Source organism: Lissotriton helveticus, chromosome 10 (assembly GCF_964261635.1).
Source record: "Lissotriton helveticus chromosome 10, aLisHel1.1, whole genome shotgun sequence".
Lineage (NCBI taxonomy): Eukaryota > Metazoa > Chordata > Amphibia > Caudata > Salamandridae > Lissotriton > Lissotriton helveticus.
Window position 1 is genome coordinate 653,161,436 of NC_136071.1, and position 17,510 is coordinate 653,178,945.

Here is a 17,510-nt window from a genome sequence, read left to right on the forward strand (position 1 = left end):
CCAAACTGAGGAAATTCTTGAAGTTTTTCGTGATTTCTATAATAAATTGTATACCCCCTCTAACCAAGCTTCTTTTGACAACTGCCAAGATTTTCTAAAATCGATTCCGATTCAATCAGTATCAGAAGAAGATCGCTCCACTCTGAATGAACCTATCTCACCTGAGGAAATAGTTTCTGCTATCAAGGCCACCCGTTCGGGGAAAGCACCTGGCCCAGATGGATACCCGATATTATTTTATAAAACCTTTCTCCCGTTGCTTGTTCCTAAGTTGCAGGCTGTCTTTGACGCGTTTGTTCGTAATGGTTCTGTTTCTGGTACGGCTGCTGAAGCCACCATAGTAGTGCTCCCAAAGGAGGGGAAGGACCATTCGGACCCTAAGAATTTCCGCCCTATTTCGCTTCTCAATATGGAAGCGAAGATCTTTGCTAAAATCCTGGCTAAACGTCTAGAATCTTTCATTCCCAACCTAGTCCATCCCTCCCAAACTGGTTTTGTTAAAGGTAGGCTGGCAAGAGACAATATTCGCACTTTTTGCCATATTATTGGGGCGGCTAAGCGATCCCAACTACCTGCCGCGGCCTTGGCCCTCGATGCGGAGAAGGCCTTCGATAAGGTCTCTTGGCCTTTTCTTCGAGCTGTCTTACATGCACATAACCTTGGGGACTCTTTTATTAACATGGTAATGTCTTTGTACTCCCAACCTAAAGCTAATATTAGAGTTAATGGTTCTACATCCTCTTTTTTTAATCTTTGCCAGGGCACGAGACAGGGATGTCCCTTATCCCCTCTTTTGTTTTTGTTATCTATTGATCCTCTCCTTCGGCTGATTGATTTACATCCTGATATCAAAGGGTTTTCTTTTGGCCCTCATTGTCTTAAAACTGCAGCCTACGCTGACGATGTTCTCATTTTCTCGGATGATATCGCGTTAGCCATTCCTGCTATCTCTGACACCATTTCTTTGTTTTCTAAGGTCTCGGGATATACCCTAAATAAAGATAAGACAGAAATGTTCCCCTTAAATGCCTACTGCTTTCCTGCCCATATGGGTTCGGCTGGCTTTAAATGGCAAGCTACCCATCTCAAATATCTAGGCATTTATTTTTGTTCCACGCTACATACCACGGTTACTTATAATGAATCTCAAACTCTTGCTAAAGTTCGTCGTCTTCTGGACACATGGTCTCCAAAACATATTTCTTGGTGGGGTCGCCTACAAACCCTTAAAATGATGATAACTCCGCTTATCAATTTTGTCTCTTCCATGATTCCGATTAAATTATCTGACTCTTTTTTTCGGGAAATTGATGGTATCACCTCCAAATTTTTATGGAGCGGCAAACGTGCTCGGTTAGCATATAAATATTTACGTAGACCTTGTGATATGGGGGGTTGTAATTTCCCGGACTGGGAAAAATACCAGACTGCTTTTTTGGCCTCCCAAGGTGCCCTATGGTTTTCTCCACCAACCCGTCATATTCCTCTATGGCTACTCATAGAACAGGATTTAGCTGCTCCTTTACCAATTGCCTCTTTTTGTACTACTTCCACTCTACATATTCTGTTCTCCCGATCTATCATTATTGATACAATTGTCGCACTTAAGAAAGTGGATAGAAAGATGGCATTTCCTCTGCACAAAACTAGATGGTCTTCCATTTGGCGTAATTCCAAAATTAAACTCAATATCACTCCCACACTTATGTCGTACTGGGCGACGAAAGGTATCTCTCTTGTACAACATCTGTATGATGATTCTGGTGAGCCCTTACCTTTCTCTACTTTAGCGCTCAAACATTCTCTAACAAATCTAGACTTCTACACTTTTCTTAAAATCAAGGTTGCGATCTCGAAAACTCGTCTTCACCCCTCCTCTTCCACCGTCTCGCTGTTCTCTGTTTGGCTCAAAGCGGGTCATGTTGCTTCCCACATATATAGGTTTCTATCCTCTACTTTGCTTCCTGATCAGACGGTTGCACAGCAAAAATGGTTGCGTCATTTTGATCACAATATTACGGATCATATTTCCACCGAAGCTTGGCAATCCATTGGCAAATTAGCGTTACGTAATAAAATAGCTCCTTCCTTAATACAGTCCAAGTTTTTCTCGATCAATCTACTCCACTGGACTCCGGTACGTCTTCATTCCCTCAACCTTAAAGAGGATGACCTCTGTTGGAGTTGTGGCGTTGAGGCGGGTGATTTTCCACATATGTTCTATAACTGTTCCTTACTTAAACCTTTCTGGGTCCTTATTCAGCAACATTTGTCTCTTATCTTTGACATTGAGCTCCAGCTCTCTTTTCCTTTAGTTCTATTAGGCCCCTGGGCGGCTCCTACGCCTCTTCCCCTTGATCCATTACAATTACAACTCTTAGACCTTCTTCTATCTGTAGCGGTCAAAGTTGTCCTTATGGAATGGAAATCTTTCTCGTCTGTCTCATATCATACTTGGTGGGCATGGGTTTCCTTCTTACGCAGTGCTCACACTTCAGTAGATCTAGCACACCTGTCGCCTTCCATCTCTAAGGGGGTTTGGGCAACTCTGGATGAATATATGGAACTCTCTGCGAAAGGTGTAGTCCCTCAATTTCCTGTTGTTATGTCTACCTAATTTTTGTCTGGTAGTTGCGGTACATTGGGTTATTCCTGTGGGATTCCTTCTTTTTTTCTTTCTTCCTCTTTCCTGTCCTCTCATCCCGTTCTTTCTTTCTGTTGCTTTTTTCCTTTCTCTCCTTCCTTCTTCCTATGGTTCTTATTCTCTTCCCCTCCCCCTATCCCCATATTAGGGATTGATACGTTCTAAGTTCTGAACAATGTACTCCCTTATTGGCTCATTTCATTACCTTCATATTGTTTGCCTGTTTTCCACTTTTACTTACATTGAGCTTCGTTACTGATCAAATGATGCCCATGGTTTCGCATTCCTCTCATATTGGAATGTATCGCCTCTTTGTATTTTGTTTGCTATTATTTGGATCACTATTTCTCTTAATAAAATCTTCTTGAAATTAAAAAAAAAAACACAATACCATTTTTAAACAGCCTATTATACTCCTCATAGAACATCATTTCCTTAAAACAAATCTCTCTCTCTCTCGAATCACACAGAATGATACTAATATAGGAAAATGAGGACACTGTCAGATGTAACAGATAAACCCCATATTATCCAATGAGGTCAGAGGCAAGGGTTTTGGGCCAAAACATGCAATACGACTGAAAAACAAAATCGAGAGTGTGAGAATATCACACACAGAAGAAAAAGAGCAGCCGCTGGCACCAGAAAGCAAGGCCATCCAATCGATACAGCTATAGCCAGATTTAAAAGGTTTTAATATGGAAGACAGCAGGGATAAAACCCTGTTAAATAGAAATTTAGACCTGAATTTTACACAGAGAAGCAGACACAAGGGCTAACATCGGGAACGCTAGAAAGGGAATGCCTCCGTAACATCCAGAGGAAGGAACATAACCAGGCATCGGACAAGATAGAGGAGGTTCATCATCGCCAGAGACAAGGTACCCACGAAAACCAAAGTCCAAAGAAATAGCAAGTATGTAAAGCGGAGCACAAGAAGGGATGCAGTACATAGACAACACCGCATATAGAGTCCAGGAAAGAACGTCCCTACAAGGGACAGGGGAAAATAAAAAATCACAGTAAAGACAATTGGAAGGAAAAAACCCTGCATTTTACAGCATATGGAGATGGTGAAAGCCTTCATTATACCAGCACGTATAAAGGAAAAATGACTCCACAAGTTCCAAAAGGAATGAAGGCATGAGAGGAAAGGCCCCAGAGAAACTTTTTAAAGGACAGTCCATTTGAGAGTGTCAGGGGTGTGCCCCAGCCTCTTGCAGTGTTCCACCAGTGGAGCGCCTGGTACTTAGCAGCGTATCAGACTACAGTGTTGTAGTATTCTGGTTTTTACTTTTTGCTGGGTCTGGCCTACATATAACAAAACGCACAGACACAGGATCACATATATAATGTTCGTGGTGTTGCAATTTGTGTAGGATTTTAGGACAGTTTTTCGTTGGTTATGCATGAACTCTTTGCACTGTATCGTGATTGTGCAGGCTTTACACGATCCACATCTGTGGTGTCCTAACATGGAAGGGAGATTACACATGGATAGCACAGTGGCTGGTTCTGGTGGATCGAGGAAAGAGTGGACTACCTGATCTCTGATGCTCTTCGCTCTTCTGTATTAATGGAGGGGAAGCGCATTCTGCTCAATATCATCTACTATGAGGGTCCAATATTTATTTACAATCTTTTTGATGGCATTACTTTTAGTAGAGAAGGTTGTCACCCACATCATCCTCTCGCAGGTAGAACCGCTTCTGTCCCTTGGTTGTAGCAGATTTTCTCTTGGGCTGTACCATGCCCGTTTACGTGCTTGCTTGATCAGTCTAACAGGGTAGCCCTGTTCCAACAGGTGGTCTGATAATTCTTCATACTCCATCATGTAGTCCGACTTCATTGAGCAGTTCCTGAATTTAAAACCATAGGTTTGCCCTAGGCTGGCTACAAGCCTTTGGTTTGTTTTCTTGATCATTATTTCAACTGCCATGTCTTTCATAAGTTCAGTAGCAACCTATGTTTCCCCAGTAATAGCAGTGGCTGAACATAAGACGTATGTGACTACCGTGACAAACTGTATCTGATCTCCAATGCTACTATCTCCTCCTTGAGATTTATTATTTTATTTATTTAAGGATTTGTAAAGCGCCTGGTGACCCGGAGGCATCCCCGCGCTGTGAGATCTGAGAAGTTAGCTGAGAGGGGAAGGGAAAAAAAGAAAATCTTATTTAGGGAAGAGAAGAGTTTTGAGCTGCTTGCGGAGATAAGTCTTGACAATCCACATTGAATTTTCAACTCGAGTGCAATACAAAAGTGGTACATCATAGAACCCATCACAGCCCGGAAGAGTGCCCACGGGTCACCCCAGGAGCTATTAACAAACTTCACAAGGAATCCCTTCTATTATTCTGTTACTCTCCTTTATATTTATTTATCTATTTAAGAGGTAGTACTAAGGCTAAATCTTTTACTTACAGTTTTTTAGACAAGACTTTATTTTGTATTGCTGGTAGGATTAGAAGGTCCCTTAGCTTGGGGAATTATTGCAATACAGATGGATATAAAGGCATTATCTTGAGTTGTTGAACTAGGTTAGGGTATTACTTTAAGGGAGCTCCCAACAGTACAGGAGTGTGACATCAGCAGGATGAGAGAGACCAATAGAGGCAGAGAAAGGAGGTGTTAAAGCAGAAGAACAGACGAAGCAACAAAAACAGGAAAAGAATGGCGGCGAGCCGAAGAGTAAGACAGACAAAATGTGCCATAATGGGACAGAAGGAGATAGACAAAGAGGCATAGGAAGAAGGAGTAAGAAAAACAAAGAGACAGACTGTAGAACAGAGGCAGACGGAGACAAAGTGCGCAAAGGACGGAGATGGACAAGCTGAAGAAACAAGAATAAAAAACATTAGTTCTGTGCCTCAAGTATCCCTATGATGAGTCCCCTTATTTGCACGTGGTCACCCCCACAAGGATTTAAAAAGGCTTTCTCAATCTTACAATGTAAAAAGATGTACTACCTATTTATTAGCATACTAGGTATTGTCCATCCTATCTGTAAGGGTAAGATAACGAAGGCCAAAGTTCTTCCCCAGCCTCAGAACTATTTAAATCAACTTGGAGAATTCAATATCACTTGTATTTGGTTCACAGAATGTTAGAGGAGAAACTCTGCTCTAGTCTGTGTGCTGGTGATGTCTGATCCGGTAAACAACGTTTACAACTATTCTTTTCTCCGCAGGTAATCACAACGCGGTCGTTATCACGACCGCGTTGTGATTCCGCATACCATTACTCCGCAAGTCGGAACAACGACTTGGGGAGGGGGAGGGGTGGGGGAGGGGTGTTGGATTTAAAACCCAACACCTTCCCTACTGTCCGCACAGACTGGAGTTGGAATAGTAAATTATACTATTCCAACTTCCAGTGCCCCCCCTCCGCAAGTCGTTGTTACGACTTGCGGAGTAATGGTATGCGGAATCACAACGCGGTCGTGATAACGACCGCGTTGTGATTCCCCGCGGAGAAAAAGAATGCGGGAATTCATCATATATTCGTCTGATCCAGGGGCTGTTTGTTGGTTCGTGTTACACTTAGTCTTGCATAGGTCTTCTAAAGGAGGTGCGGCCATGGAGCCTGCGGGGGGCCTACAGAGATTACACAAATGGTGTTACTGAGGCTTTCCTTGCACATAAAAAACAGCAGATATGTACTTGTCTCCTTGTGACCAGGCTCCACTACCTCCTAGGGATCTCGGATTGTTTTGTTTACGGGAGTAGAGGCACAGCGAGTACGATCAACGTGGCTTTCGATTTTCAGATTTTTTAAATATTTACTGAGGACAAAATGCCCTTATGATTCAATTTGTTTCTGACTCAAGCAAACAGCTGAAGTCTACACACTTTTCACTGCTCCTCTATGGGTCAAATATCAATTGGACCAAGTTTAACTTAGAAGTTACAGTTTGCAAGACACTGGAAATATGGAGTCCGTTTGATTTTTGTTTTCCTTTTTTTCAAACAAAAGTTGCAATAAAAAAGGGAGCATAAAAAATAGGTGTTGAATCTGGCATAGAAAACTCTAGCCTCACTAAGGACCTGAGCGAAGGAAGGCCAGTATGTCAGACACAAGGAGTCCTACTCGAGCATGGCTGTCCTTGTGAAGTGAATTACATTTTATGGGCAAAGTAGGTGGGTAGTCTCGGAAGATCTCAGACAATAATGCTCAACGGCTTGGTAGAAAGACACTGTTTTACTGCAGTTGAAAAGAGTGCATTAAACTCTCTAAAAAGACACATTCATGAGCCCACTGGGCATACAAAGTAGATCAACTCTGGTTTTAATATACCGTTTCCTAAATTCTGATCACATTTCTGGCTGATTTAAATTCACATTTGGTTTAAAGAAAACATTTATATCATAAGCTGGAGTAGTAATCACAAACTGTGAAAACATATTAAGACTGCTAGTACAGGACACCCGCTGAAACTGCTTCTGCCTGTACGGTACGCCTAGGACTTATCAAGGTCTAAGGCTATACTGTCTATGGAGAACGACAGACTATAGAATTCAAGTCATTTGGAGAATAATTTGACGGCAACCTTTTATGAACTGGTGAAGGAACATTACTTAATTTTCAAAGCTATACAAGTGGACAACTGGTCTCTTTTAGGTTGGTATCTCAAGTTTGTTTTTACTGCTTGAACTGGATACGTACTCTTGGACTCATTATCATATCTCTGGAATAGGTTCCTCTATATAGCCTTGAAAAAGTCAGAGGTTGGACAAAACACGTAACAGCTGAATCATCTGTGCCTTGTACTATCAAACCAACTGTATTCTATGTTGATGGCAGGAGATGGAGTAAAGAAACCACTTACCACTTTCTATGAGTTCTGGACTATTGATTTGAAGAGGAGTAAACAAGGACTATATTTTACTGATGACTGTGGTATGACACGTATCAGGGAGCCACAATACTAACATGTCTTTTTACAGGTGCACAAGTGCTCCAATATTTATATATTATATATCGAGATTGGCTTAGGCAGCCATGCCTTCGATGCAAAACTAAGTGATAAACACTTACCCACAAAGTAGGAAGATGTTCAGATGAAGTTATCACGTTGCCACTTAAATCAAACTGGTTGATTTGTCGAAATGCGATAATATTCACATCATCAATGTCAGTGTTGGCAACCTAAAATGAATAGAACACATTTAATTAATGCCTGTTCCTAAGGAACTTCATCTTTATTAATGGTATATGAAGGGCATGCAAAACAATATTACAATTATGGTGATCATGTGGGATGGCCACAATAGATATAGCAAAAAGCACTCCAGACATATTCTTAATAAATTCACCTGCATTAATGGGAAATGAAAGGCATGCAACACAATATTTCTGGAAAAGCATTTCAACTACGCAGAGGCTCACAGTGATGCATCTGAGCATCCAGAACTCTGTACACCAATAAACAAAAAACTGTTTGTTTCATGGTACTGAAATATCATGCAGAGCAAATTTTGAGAAAGATTACAAGTGGAAGTGACTACAGGGAAGTCAGAGGTAGCAAAGAAGATCCAAAATGCTAGCATGAACTGCAAAAGTGAGAAGTGGAAGATCACAGCCATCACTCTCTTGGGCTCTTCGAACTGCCTCTTCTAGCCTCTGCTCCAATCTTGTGATATGATCTCTCTTCACTTCTTAACAAGTGGCCTCAGTTCATTTCCATCAAAGTTTATTATCAATTGTACCTTCTAATGACTAAGCACTCTCCATAAATAATGAGATCATGTAACTTTATTTGGAACTACTTTTTCTCCTTTTGAAGTATAGGATTTCTCAATTTGCATTCTATACCTTAGTCATGGACTGTAAAAGCACAAATAACCTTTTTAATGATGGTAACGTACACTCAGTTTTTTGTAACTATCATTTACAAACCCATTCTGAAGCACTTTAAACAGCAGGTAGGAAAAAGCAGCATGATTATACTGAGAGGACGGAAATAACTGGACAGGGTGGAAAACTGGTGCACTGATGTATACATATGACCTTTCTGCCTGATGACATATCTAAATACACTCATTTACTTTGTTTTAACCTTTATGAAAAATAAGTGCATTTATGGGCAAATGGCTGACTCTCAAAGTAGGACTGTCCAAAAATAAAAGAATTCAGATGAGGGCAAAGAGGGAAATTTAAGCATCAGGATTCCCCTCTCAGGTTGAAAATATGCAAGCAAAATCAGATCCTCTCTGTGGTACTGAGCCAAACCTCACCGGTGCTAGTTTTACAATGCTTGTCTCCTGTGCCAGAATGTTTTACAGGAAGGACAGGGTCTGTAGTTATCAATCATTTGTCACTTCAGAAAAAAAAATCAAAATGCACTATGTTAGCTCTTCTTTGGAGCCTTTGTAACAAGTGAAATATACTAAAGATGCAAACTCCTTTCCATGTTTCTTTTGTCTAAGCATTCACTCCAAGTAGCAATGCATGCGAGTGGTCTCAGGAAAGCCTGCATAAGGAAGTTTATAACAGTCCTCGAAGGAGACACCAGAATGGACAGCAACAAACAGCAGTGTTACCTGCCCTACAGAAAGCAGAGCAACCACAGAAGAATAAGGGATGTAAAGTCTCACAGACTGGGTTTGGACTGTTTTGGAGTTTCAAAATGGGCGACAAACTTTTATCCTTTTTATTTTTTTGACAGAGTTTCTTCATTGGCATTTCAGCATACATGACAATACCATATTAGTACATACAATTTCTATCAGCAAAAAAGAACAGAGCAACCGGATAGAGTTTCTAAAGCAATACAGCATGGCAAATGCAGGAGGTAACACTGAGGCTGGCGTGGAGGGGGGCATCCTATGGGGGGGGGAGTTATGAAGAGTACCCCACTCACCCAGTGAAGTAGAAGAAGTCTAGTCAGCCCGGGAAGGGAGGAGGTAGCAATGTGGTCAGTGACCACCGCAGTCCCCCGGTGAGCAATGAGGCATTCCTAGCAGCAAGGTACACCGGATTAACTTTCACTAGTACCCAGTGGACAGGATAAAGGTGGCCTCTTGTTTGTTTTAAATCTCTAGTGCGCTCAGGTACCCCTTCCAGCATAATGGATTTAAGTCGTGTAGTCAACGATCCAATGGGGGGGGGGGGTAATTGAGACTTACAGGTCATGGAGATGTGCAGTTTGGACAGTATCAAATCGAGATCAATGAACTGGTGCATGTTCTGAGTGCCTTCTTGTGCTTGGTCAACACTAGCAGACAATGTTATGTGCCCGTGATTGGCCGCGTCCCATTAGCGTGATTATTGTTGCTCGTCAGGCAAGGCGTGGTGACGCAGGTGGGTGGAGAGGCTGTAGGCGGTGAGTGCGCGGCGTGTGTGAGCCGCGGCGTTCGAGACTCGAAAAAAGCCGGGAGGAGGGAGCCGGGCACTGCGAGGCTGTTGGGCAGCTGCATGTTTCGCAGTTTTCTGAGATCGGAGGGGGGACATCGGTCGAATCGCGGTAAGGAGCAGCGCGTAACCAGCACACGTGAGGGGGTGCGAGGTACAGGGGTTCAGAGGCTGTCTGGGAGGCAAATTATCGCCATTCCCGTCGCTGACGGGCTCTGGTGTGTAGGTGCTCCCGGGCGGCCTTTTCTCCTGTCCCCCCCCCCCGAATCACGCAAGTTGCAAGTTGCATGGCGCACGGAGCCCCTCGCGCTTAGACCTCTCTCCTGAGTTTTCTCTGCCCAGATTACCCCTCGCAGTCCCCAGTGCACCCTCTGGGCTCTTGGCGGGCGACTCCACTCCCCTGTGCTCTTAGCCCTCAGCCATCCCCTGCCCCCTCGCCCGTCACTTGGCCTGTCGACAGAACTCACTAGATTTGGGGCTGCTTCCCTTGCTCCTCATCCTAGAGCCCGCCTAGGTCTCGACCATCTCGGCCAGGTCCTGCCGGCTCCACCGCAACCCCCCCCCCCCCCCCCCGACGTGCCTGCACTTAGCGCTCTATGATCACATTGCGCCCGTGCAGCACGAAACCCTAGTTGATCTGAGGCCTTTGGCTTGAGCCGGAGGGGCGAGGTGGTGATAGCCGGTGGGGTCAAGGTTGGGGGGGCCTAGGGTAGGTTGGATTAAGCGAGCAGGCGGGTGCCACTAGCTATATACATATATAGCTATATAATTGCACAGTTATAACGCACGGTGGCCAAACTCCAAAACCACGCTGCAATAAAAAGCTACTGCAAGCCACCGCAAGCCCGGCTTAGTTCAGTCGAGCCTTGGCTCTGGGAGTATTCAGAAGAGTTCAACTATACCTCGGAAGGAGTAGTTTCTGTCCTGTAACTCCAGTTCTGTAGTAGGGGTATCTCTGTTATAGTCATAATCTAGTGAATAGTCCCGCCCATGTGCGTGGACCCCGGCAATCAAAAATAATCTCTTAAGTTGTCAAAATCATGCAGAAACTGCAAAGACACTTAAGAGAGAATTTAAAGACAAATAATGCAGCCTATAACACAGGCTACACTGTCCAGTACTTCAACTAGAAATTCCACCAAATAACACCACACATAAGATGTCCAGCCCAGTTTCTACCAAGAGAAACTTGCCTCTACCCTTAAAAACACTCTGGAATAATAGAGAGGAAGGCATGGACAGACAAGCCCCATAGGCTGCCATTATGTGGCTTAAACAGGATACTGTGCCTTTAAGGAAACCTTCTAGAACTTTCTCCCAGTATCCCAGAATGCATAGCAGGTCCAACTGACTTCAGTTCTTTTTGAAGGCGTAAAAACGCCAGACCTGTAGCATTACTTACATGAACAATTCTCCACCGGGGAGGAGGGCGGGCGCTTATGACTATAACAGAGATACCCCTACTACAGAACTGGAGTTACAGGACAGAAACTACTCCTTCTGTAGTAGGGGATCTCTGTGTATAGTCATAATCTAGTGAATAGAATGGCAAGCCCATCCCCACACCAAAGCGGCGGTGGAGAAAGAACAGAACGCCACTATTGTGCGAACAAATTCCGCAGCGAAGCCTGCCCAACCTGAGCGTCTGCCCTGGCATCAGAGTCCAGGCAGTAATGCTTAGCAAAGGTATGAACCGACTTCCAAGTGGCGGCCTTGCAGATTTCTGCAATCGGCACATTACGGAGCAAGGCTGTCGTGGCAGCTTTGCCCCTGGTGGAATGAGCCTTAGGCTTACCTCCTAAGGTCTTATTAGCTTTCTGGTAACACAATTGTATGCAGGACACAATCCACCTAGAAATGGACTGCTTAGAGGTGGCAAGACCCGTCCTGACTGATCCATAATTGATAAACAACTGGTCTGACCTACGAATATCTTTGGTCTTATCCAGATAAAATTTCAACACCCTCCTCACATCCAGGGAATGCAAAGATCGTTCCGCCGGAGAGGAAGGATTCTGAAAAAACGTAGGCATCACAACCTTAGCAGCATGAAATACAGTATAAGGTTCATTACAACACAACGCCTGAATTTCACTCACCCTGCGGGCCGATGTAATGGCCACGAGGAACGCCGCCTTCCAGGACAGGTGCTGCAACGAAGCCTTGTGAATGGGTTCAAAAGGCTCCTTCATCAATCTGGACAGCACCACATTCAATTCCCATGAAGGCGAGGGAAGCCTGACAGGAGGGAACACCTTCTTCAATCCTTCCAGAAAGTCTTTGATCACAGGGATCTGGAAAAAAGAAGTCTGTGAAGGGCATCTCCTGTAGGCAGTCAATGCAGCAAGATGAACCTTAATGGAATGAACATTAAGGCCAGACTGCGCCAAATGTAAAAGGTAAGGGAGGATGACATCTTCCTTGCAGGTTGTAGGGTCATGGTTCTTAGACTGGCACCAGATACAAAACCTCTTCCACTTGTAAGCATATGAAGTCCTACTGGAAGGCCTCTTAGACTCCTTCAGTATGACCATGCAATCTTCGGGGAGATTCAGATGGCCATATTGCACTATCTCAGGAGCCATGCCGCCAAACTCAAAGACGAGAGGCTGGGGTGTAACATCCGCCCCCCGAACTTCGTGAGAAGGTCCGGCCTGCACGGCAACCGAATGTGAGGAAGGAGAGATCGGTGAAGCAGGTCCGTGAACCACCACTGCCTGGGCCACTCCGGGGCAATGAGTATCATCCGAGCCCTGGACCGGGCCAGCTTGATGAGTACCGCCGGAATCAGGGGAATGGGTGGAAAAGCGTACAGAAAGCTGTTCGACCAGCTGATCCATAACGCATTCCCCAGCGTCCCCTTCTGGTAGTACCTGGAGGCGAAGTCTCGACATTTGTTGTTTTCGGCGGTGGCGAACAGATCTATGTCTGGGGTTCCCCTCCTCGCGAAGACGTCTCCTAGTACTTCGTCGTTTATGACCCATTCGTGGTTTTCCTGAATCAGTCTGCTCAGTGCGTCTGCCTGAACATTCTGCACACCTGGCAGATGGGTAGCCGTTATCGTCAGTCCTCTGGCCAGAAGCCAGTGCCAGATCGCCTGCGCCTCCTGCGACAGAGTGCGAGATCTCGAGCCCCCCTGCTTCTTGAGGTAGTACATCGTGGTAGTGTTGTCCGTTTGCACAAGCAGGGAGCTGGTCTGGAAGGACGGAAGAAAGGCCTTCAGTGCCAAGTGAACAGCTCTGAGTTCCAGGAAGTTGATGTGATACGTGGCCTCCACTGGCGACCACGTTCCCTGAATCTGTAGAGTCCCGGAGTGCGCTCCCCATCCCAGGAGAGAAGCATCCGTCACGACAGTCTGCTTGGGAATGTCCTTGTGAAAAGGAACCCCTCTGAGGAGATTCCCCGCCGAACACCACCACTTCAGAGACTGAAGAGCATGCAGAGACAGTCGTATCCTGTCGTCCCAGGATCCTTTCCTCTGATCCCACTGGTCTTCCAAGCACTCCTGCAGCGGTCTCATGTGCAGTCGTGCGTGCGGCGTCAGGAAGATACAAGAGGCCATCGATCCCAGTAGAGAAGACACCGTCCTCACTGTTGTAGACGGAGTCGTCATAAGAGCCTGAGCCTTCCGAAGGAGAGATAATCGTCGCTCTTCCGAAGGAGATACGCTTGCCGACAGCGTATCGATGGAGGCTCCCAAGTACTGTATGCATTGGACCGGAGTCGGGACAGACTTGGCCATGTTGATGTGCAACCCCAGCTGGTTCAAGAGAACGCACGTCTTCTGGAAGTGTGCTCGCGCTTCCGAGAAGGAGGATGCCTTGATCAACCAATCGTCCAGGTACGGGTAGACAAACACCCTGTTCTTCCGCAGGTGTGCTGCCACCACCGCCATGCACTTCGAGAACGTTCTCGGCGCAGACTTCAGTCCGAATGGGAGTACTGTGTATTGATAATGATTGGTGCCGACTTGGAACCGCAGGAACTTCCTGTGTTTGTGTGCAATGGGCACATGGAAGTAAGCATCCTGTAGGTCTATAGCACAGAGCCAGTCTCCCTGTCGCAACTGAGGATAAATCTGATGCAACGACAGCATGCAAAACTTTTCCCTGCGAATCCATTTGTTTGCCTGTCGCAAGTCCAGAATGGGCCTGAACTCGTTCTTGTCCTTATAGCGAACCAGGAAGAACCGGGAGTACAGACCTCTTCCTCTCTGGGACAGAGGCACGTCTTTTATCGCCCTTTTCCTTAACAGGGTATCGGCCTCCACCTGGAGCTCTAGCAGCTGAAACCGCGAGCTGACCGGAGGAATCGATGGAGGCGGGCTGGTGAACCGAAGACTGTATCCATTGCAAACAATATTCAGCACCCACTTGTCCCGAGTTATTTTTCTCCACTCTGCCAGAAAAAATTGAATGCTTCCCCCTACCGGAGTGGGTAACGGATCCGGGGGAAGTAAGTACCTAGGGCCTAGACCCAGCTTGGCCCTTGGGCGCCGGAGCAGACTGCTGGCCTCCCCTGCCCCTCTAGCGCTTCTGGAGCGGCTTACGGAACTGTTGTTGTTGTTGCGATTGTCCCGAAGCCTGGCCACGTCCACGGCCTTGCCCACCGAACCGCCGTTGGAAAGGGCGGTACGCCTTCTTCGCCTCCTTAGGCTTCTCGAGGCCCACAGCCGTGAGCGTCTCGGCCTCCGCCTTCATGCGGGCCATCTCATCGTCCGCATGCTTCCCAAAGAGAGTCTTGCCGGAGAACGGCAGGTTGGCCACCCTCTGCTGTGCGTCCGGTTTCAGGGACGTAAGACGGAGCCAGGCGTGACGTCTTTGGTTGATTCCATGGCAAAACCCATGAGCAGCCAACAGGGAAGAGTCCGCTGCAGCGCTGATGATCTGGTTGGCCACCAGCATCCCTTCACTCAGCACTTCCTGAAAGTCCGCACGCTGCTCGCGAGGCAAGTGCTCCGCAAAACGCTCGAGGGAGTCCCCGAGGGCGCGGTCGTATCGGCCCAACAGCGCCGTGGCACTCGCAGCCTTCATGGAGGTAGCGGCTGTTCCACAGACCTTTCTCCCTGCCGAATCCATCCACCTGGACTCCTTATCCGGGGGAACCGTGGACGACGGTGTGGCGGCATGTTGTTTGCGTGCCGCCGTCACAATTACGGAGTCCGGAGGGGGTTCCGCTCTCAGAAAGGCCGGATCCGAATCCGGGGCCCGGTACTTCCTCAGCAACCTCGATGGCGCCGCCTTCGTCACCGCGGGGGTGAGGAAAAGGTCCATAGCTGGTTCCTCCAGGCCCGGAACCAGAGGCAGGAGAGGGCGAGACAGGTGTTTTTGGTGCAACGTCTCAAATATCACCGATGTTTTAGGCGTGGGCACCGTCAGGGGTATGCCCAGCTTCGCAGCGCCTCTCAAAAGGACATCCTGGAACGCCACCAGGTCATCAATTGGGGAAACCCTCGTGTCCGGTGATCCTGACAGGGTAGGAGAATACCCCCTGGAACCAGAGGATCTTGTGCGGGATCGAGATTCGCGCCTCCTATGGCGGCGTCTCGACCGCGTGGACGATCTGTGTCGCAATCTGTCCCGCCTTCCAGAGCGAGAGCGAGACCTGCCAGTCCGTGGCCGCCCCACCGGTTTCCGCGGTGGGGTCTTCCTTGGAGCCCCCTGGGGTGCAGGTTTTGGGGTCCCCTTAGGAGGTACAGGCAAATACGGCAGCGAAGTGGACCTCGGCGGAGGAACTATCGGCTGCGGGGCGGGCCCATGCGGAGGGACCGGTGGTGGTGAGTCGTCCGCTGGAAGTGGAGGCAGGGGCGGAGGATCCTCCTTAGGAAGAGGAGGGACCTCCTTAGGAATAGGCTGGGGTGTCGACCGAGGCCGAGATGGAGTGTACACCGCAGAGTACACCGAGCCCGGTGACCCCTTAGGCGAAGGGGGCTGAGAGCCCGCCCCTTCAGCTGGTGATCGCTTCCTCTTGCGTCCCCCACTGGAAGCAGCGTGACTTCTGGGACTAGAATCCCTCTTGCGCCGTTTTGGAGAGACTGAACGACTCCCAGACGCCGACCTCTGTCTGCTCGACGTCGAGCGTCGCTTTTCAGGCGTCGAAGGACGCTTCCGGGTCTCCGGCGTCGAACACCGCCTCCGCGACGTCGACCTCTTCTTCCTCGGCGTCGAACGCCGATCCCTCGACGTCGACCTCTTCCTCCGCGACGTCGTACGCCGCCTCCGCGACGTCGAACGGTCCTTCCTCGACGACGAGCGGCGATGCCGCCGTCTAGATGCTCTCGACGTCGAGGAGCCCCTCGACGCCGACCGGTGCTTCGCCGGCGACCGGCGGTGTCGCCTCGACGGCAAGCGCCGGTGCCTGCTCCGTCCATGACGTCGGTAAGAAGACCTCGACGCCGACGGTGATGATGATGACGTCGACGGCGGCTTCATCAGCGGTGCCTTCGACGTCGAGTCATCACGGCGTCTCGACCCGGAGCCCCGGGGAGAAGGGGAGCACACCGCCGTCATCCCTCTCGACATCGACGTCGACGCCACCGACGTCGACGGAGACCGGGACCGCTTGCCGGACTTCCTGCCCCTGGGGAGCCCCCCAGAGGCCTCAGCAGAGGCAGAGGGAACCTTCCCGGACTGCCCAGACCCACCTGCAGCCTGCAGACGCCTCTCCTCAAGGCCAGACAGCCTGATCCTCGCCCTTTCCTTCAGAGTACTAGTGGTAAACTGCTGGCAGATGACACACTCCTCAGGGACATGATCTTCAGGGAGGCAGACAATGCAGACCTCATGTGGATCACCCTTGGCCTTCTTCCTCCCACATGCTGGACACTTCACAAAGAGTCCAGGCATTTTAGAGCCCTAAAATACCTGAAGCAGCACACAGAAGAGAAAGAGAACACCAAGAGAGTAAACTGCAACACTTTTAAAACACAAAAGTGCCAAAATATGCAATAAACCCTTGAAACAAGGGATAGCTCAATGCCAGGGTCCTGTAAGCAGGAGCCGGAAAAAAGAACTGAAGTCAGTTGGACCTGCTATGCATTCTGGGATACTGGGAGAAGGTTCTAGAAGGTTTCCTTAAAGGCACAGTATCCTGTTTAAGCCACATAATGGCAGCCTATGGGGCTTGTCTGTCCATGCCTTCCTCTCTATTATTCCAGAGTGTTTTTAAGGGTAGAGGCAAGTTTCTCTTGGTAGAAACTGGGCTGGATGTCTTATGTGTGGTGTTATTTGGTGGAATTTCTAGTTGAAGTACTGGACAGTGTAGCCTGTGTTATAGGCTGCATTATTTGTCTTTAAATTCTCTCTTAAGTGTCTTTGCAGTTTCTGCATGATTTTGACAACTTAAGAGATTATTTTTGATTGCCGGGGTCCACGCACATGGGCGGGACTATTCACTAGATTATGACTATACACAGAGATCCCCTACTACAGAACATGAGATCTGGAAAAGTAAGGAAGTACACGGCGCCACCAAAGCGAAAGAAATCCAACCAATCTGATGTCACTGAGGCGTC

General features: G+C 47.6%; 1 protein-coding gene across 1 annotated transcript in view; it reads right to left on the reverse strand.

The window, feature by feature from the left end:
• LOC144784430 (BOS complex subunit NOMO1-like) overlaps nt 1-17,510 on the reverse strand; it is a 318,569-nt gene that overhangs the window by 41,490 nt on the left and 259,569 nt on the right. Inside the window, exon 27 of the mRNA XM_078663178.1 lies at nt 7,682-7,792. Within this exon, the coding sequence (XP_078519304.1) occupies nt 7,682-7,792 (111 nt within the window). The remainder of the gene's footprint in view (nt 1-7,681; nt 7,793-17,510) is intronic.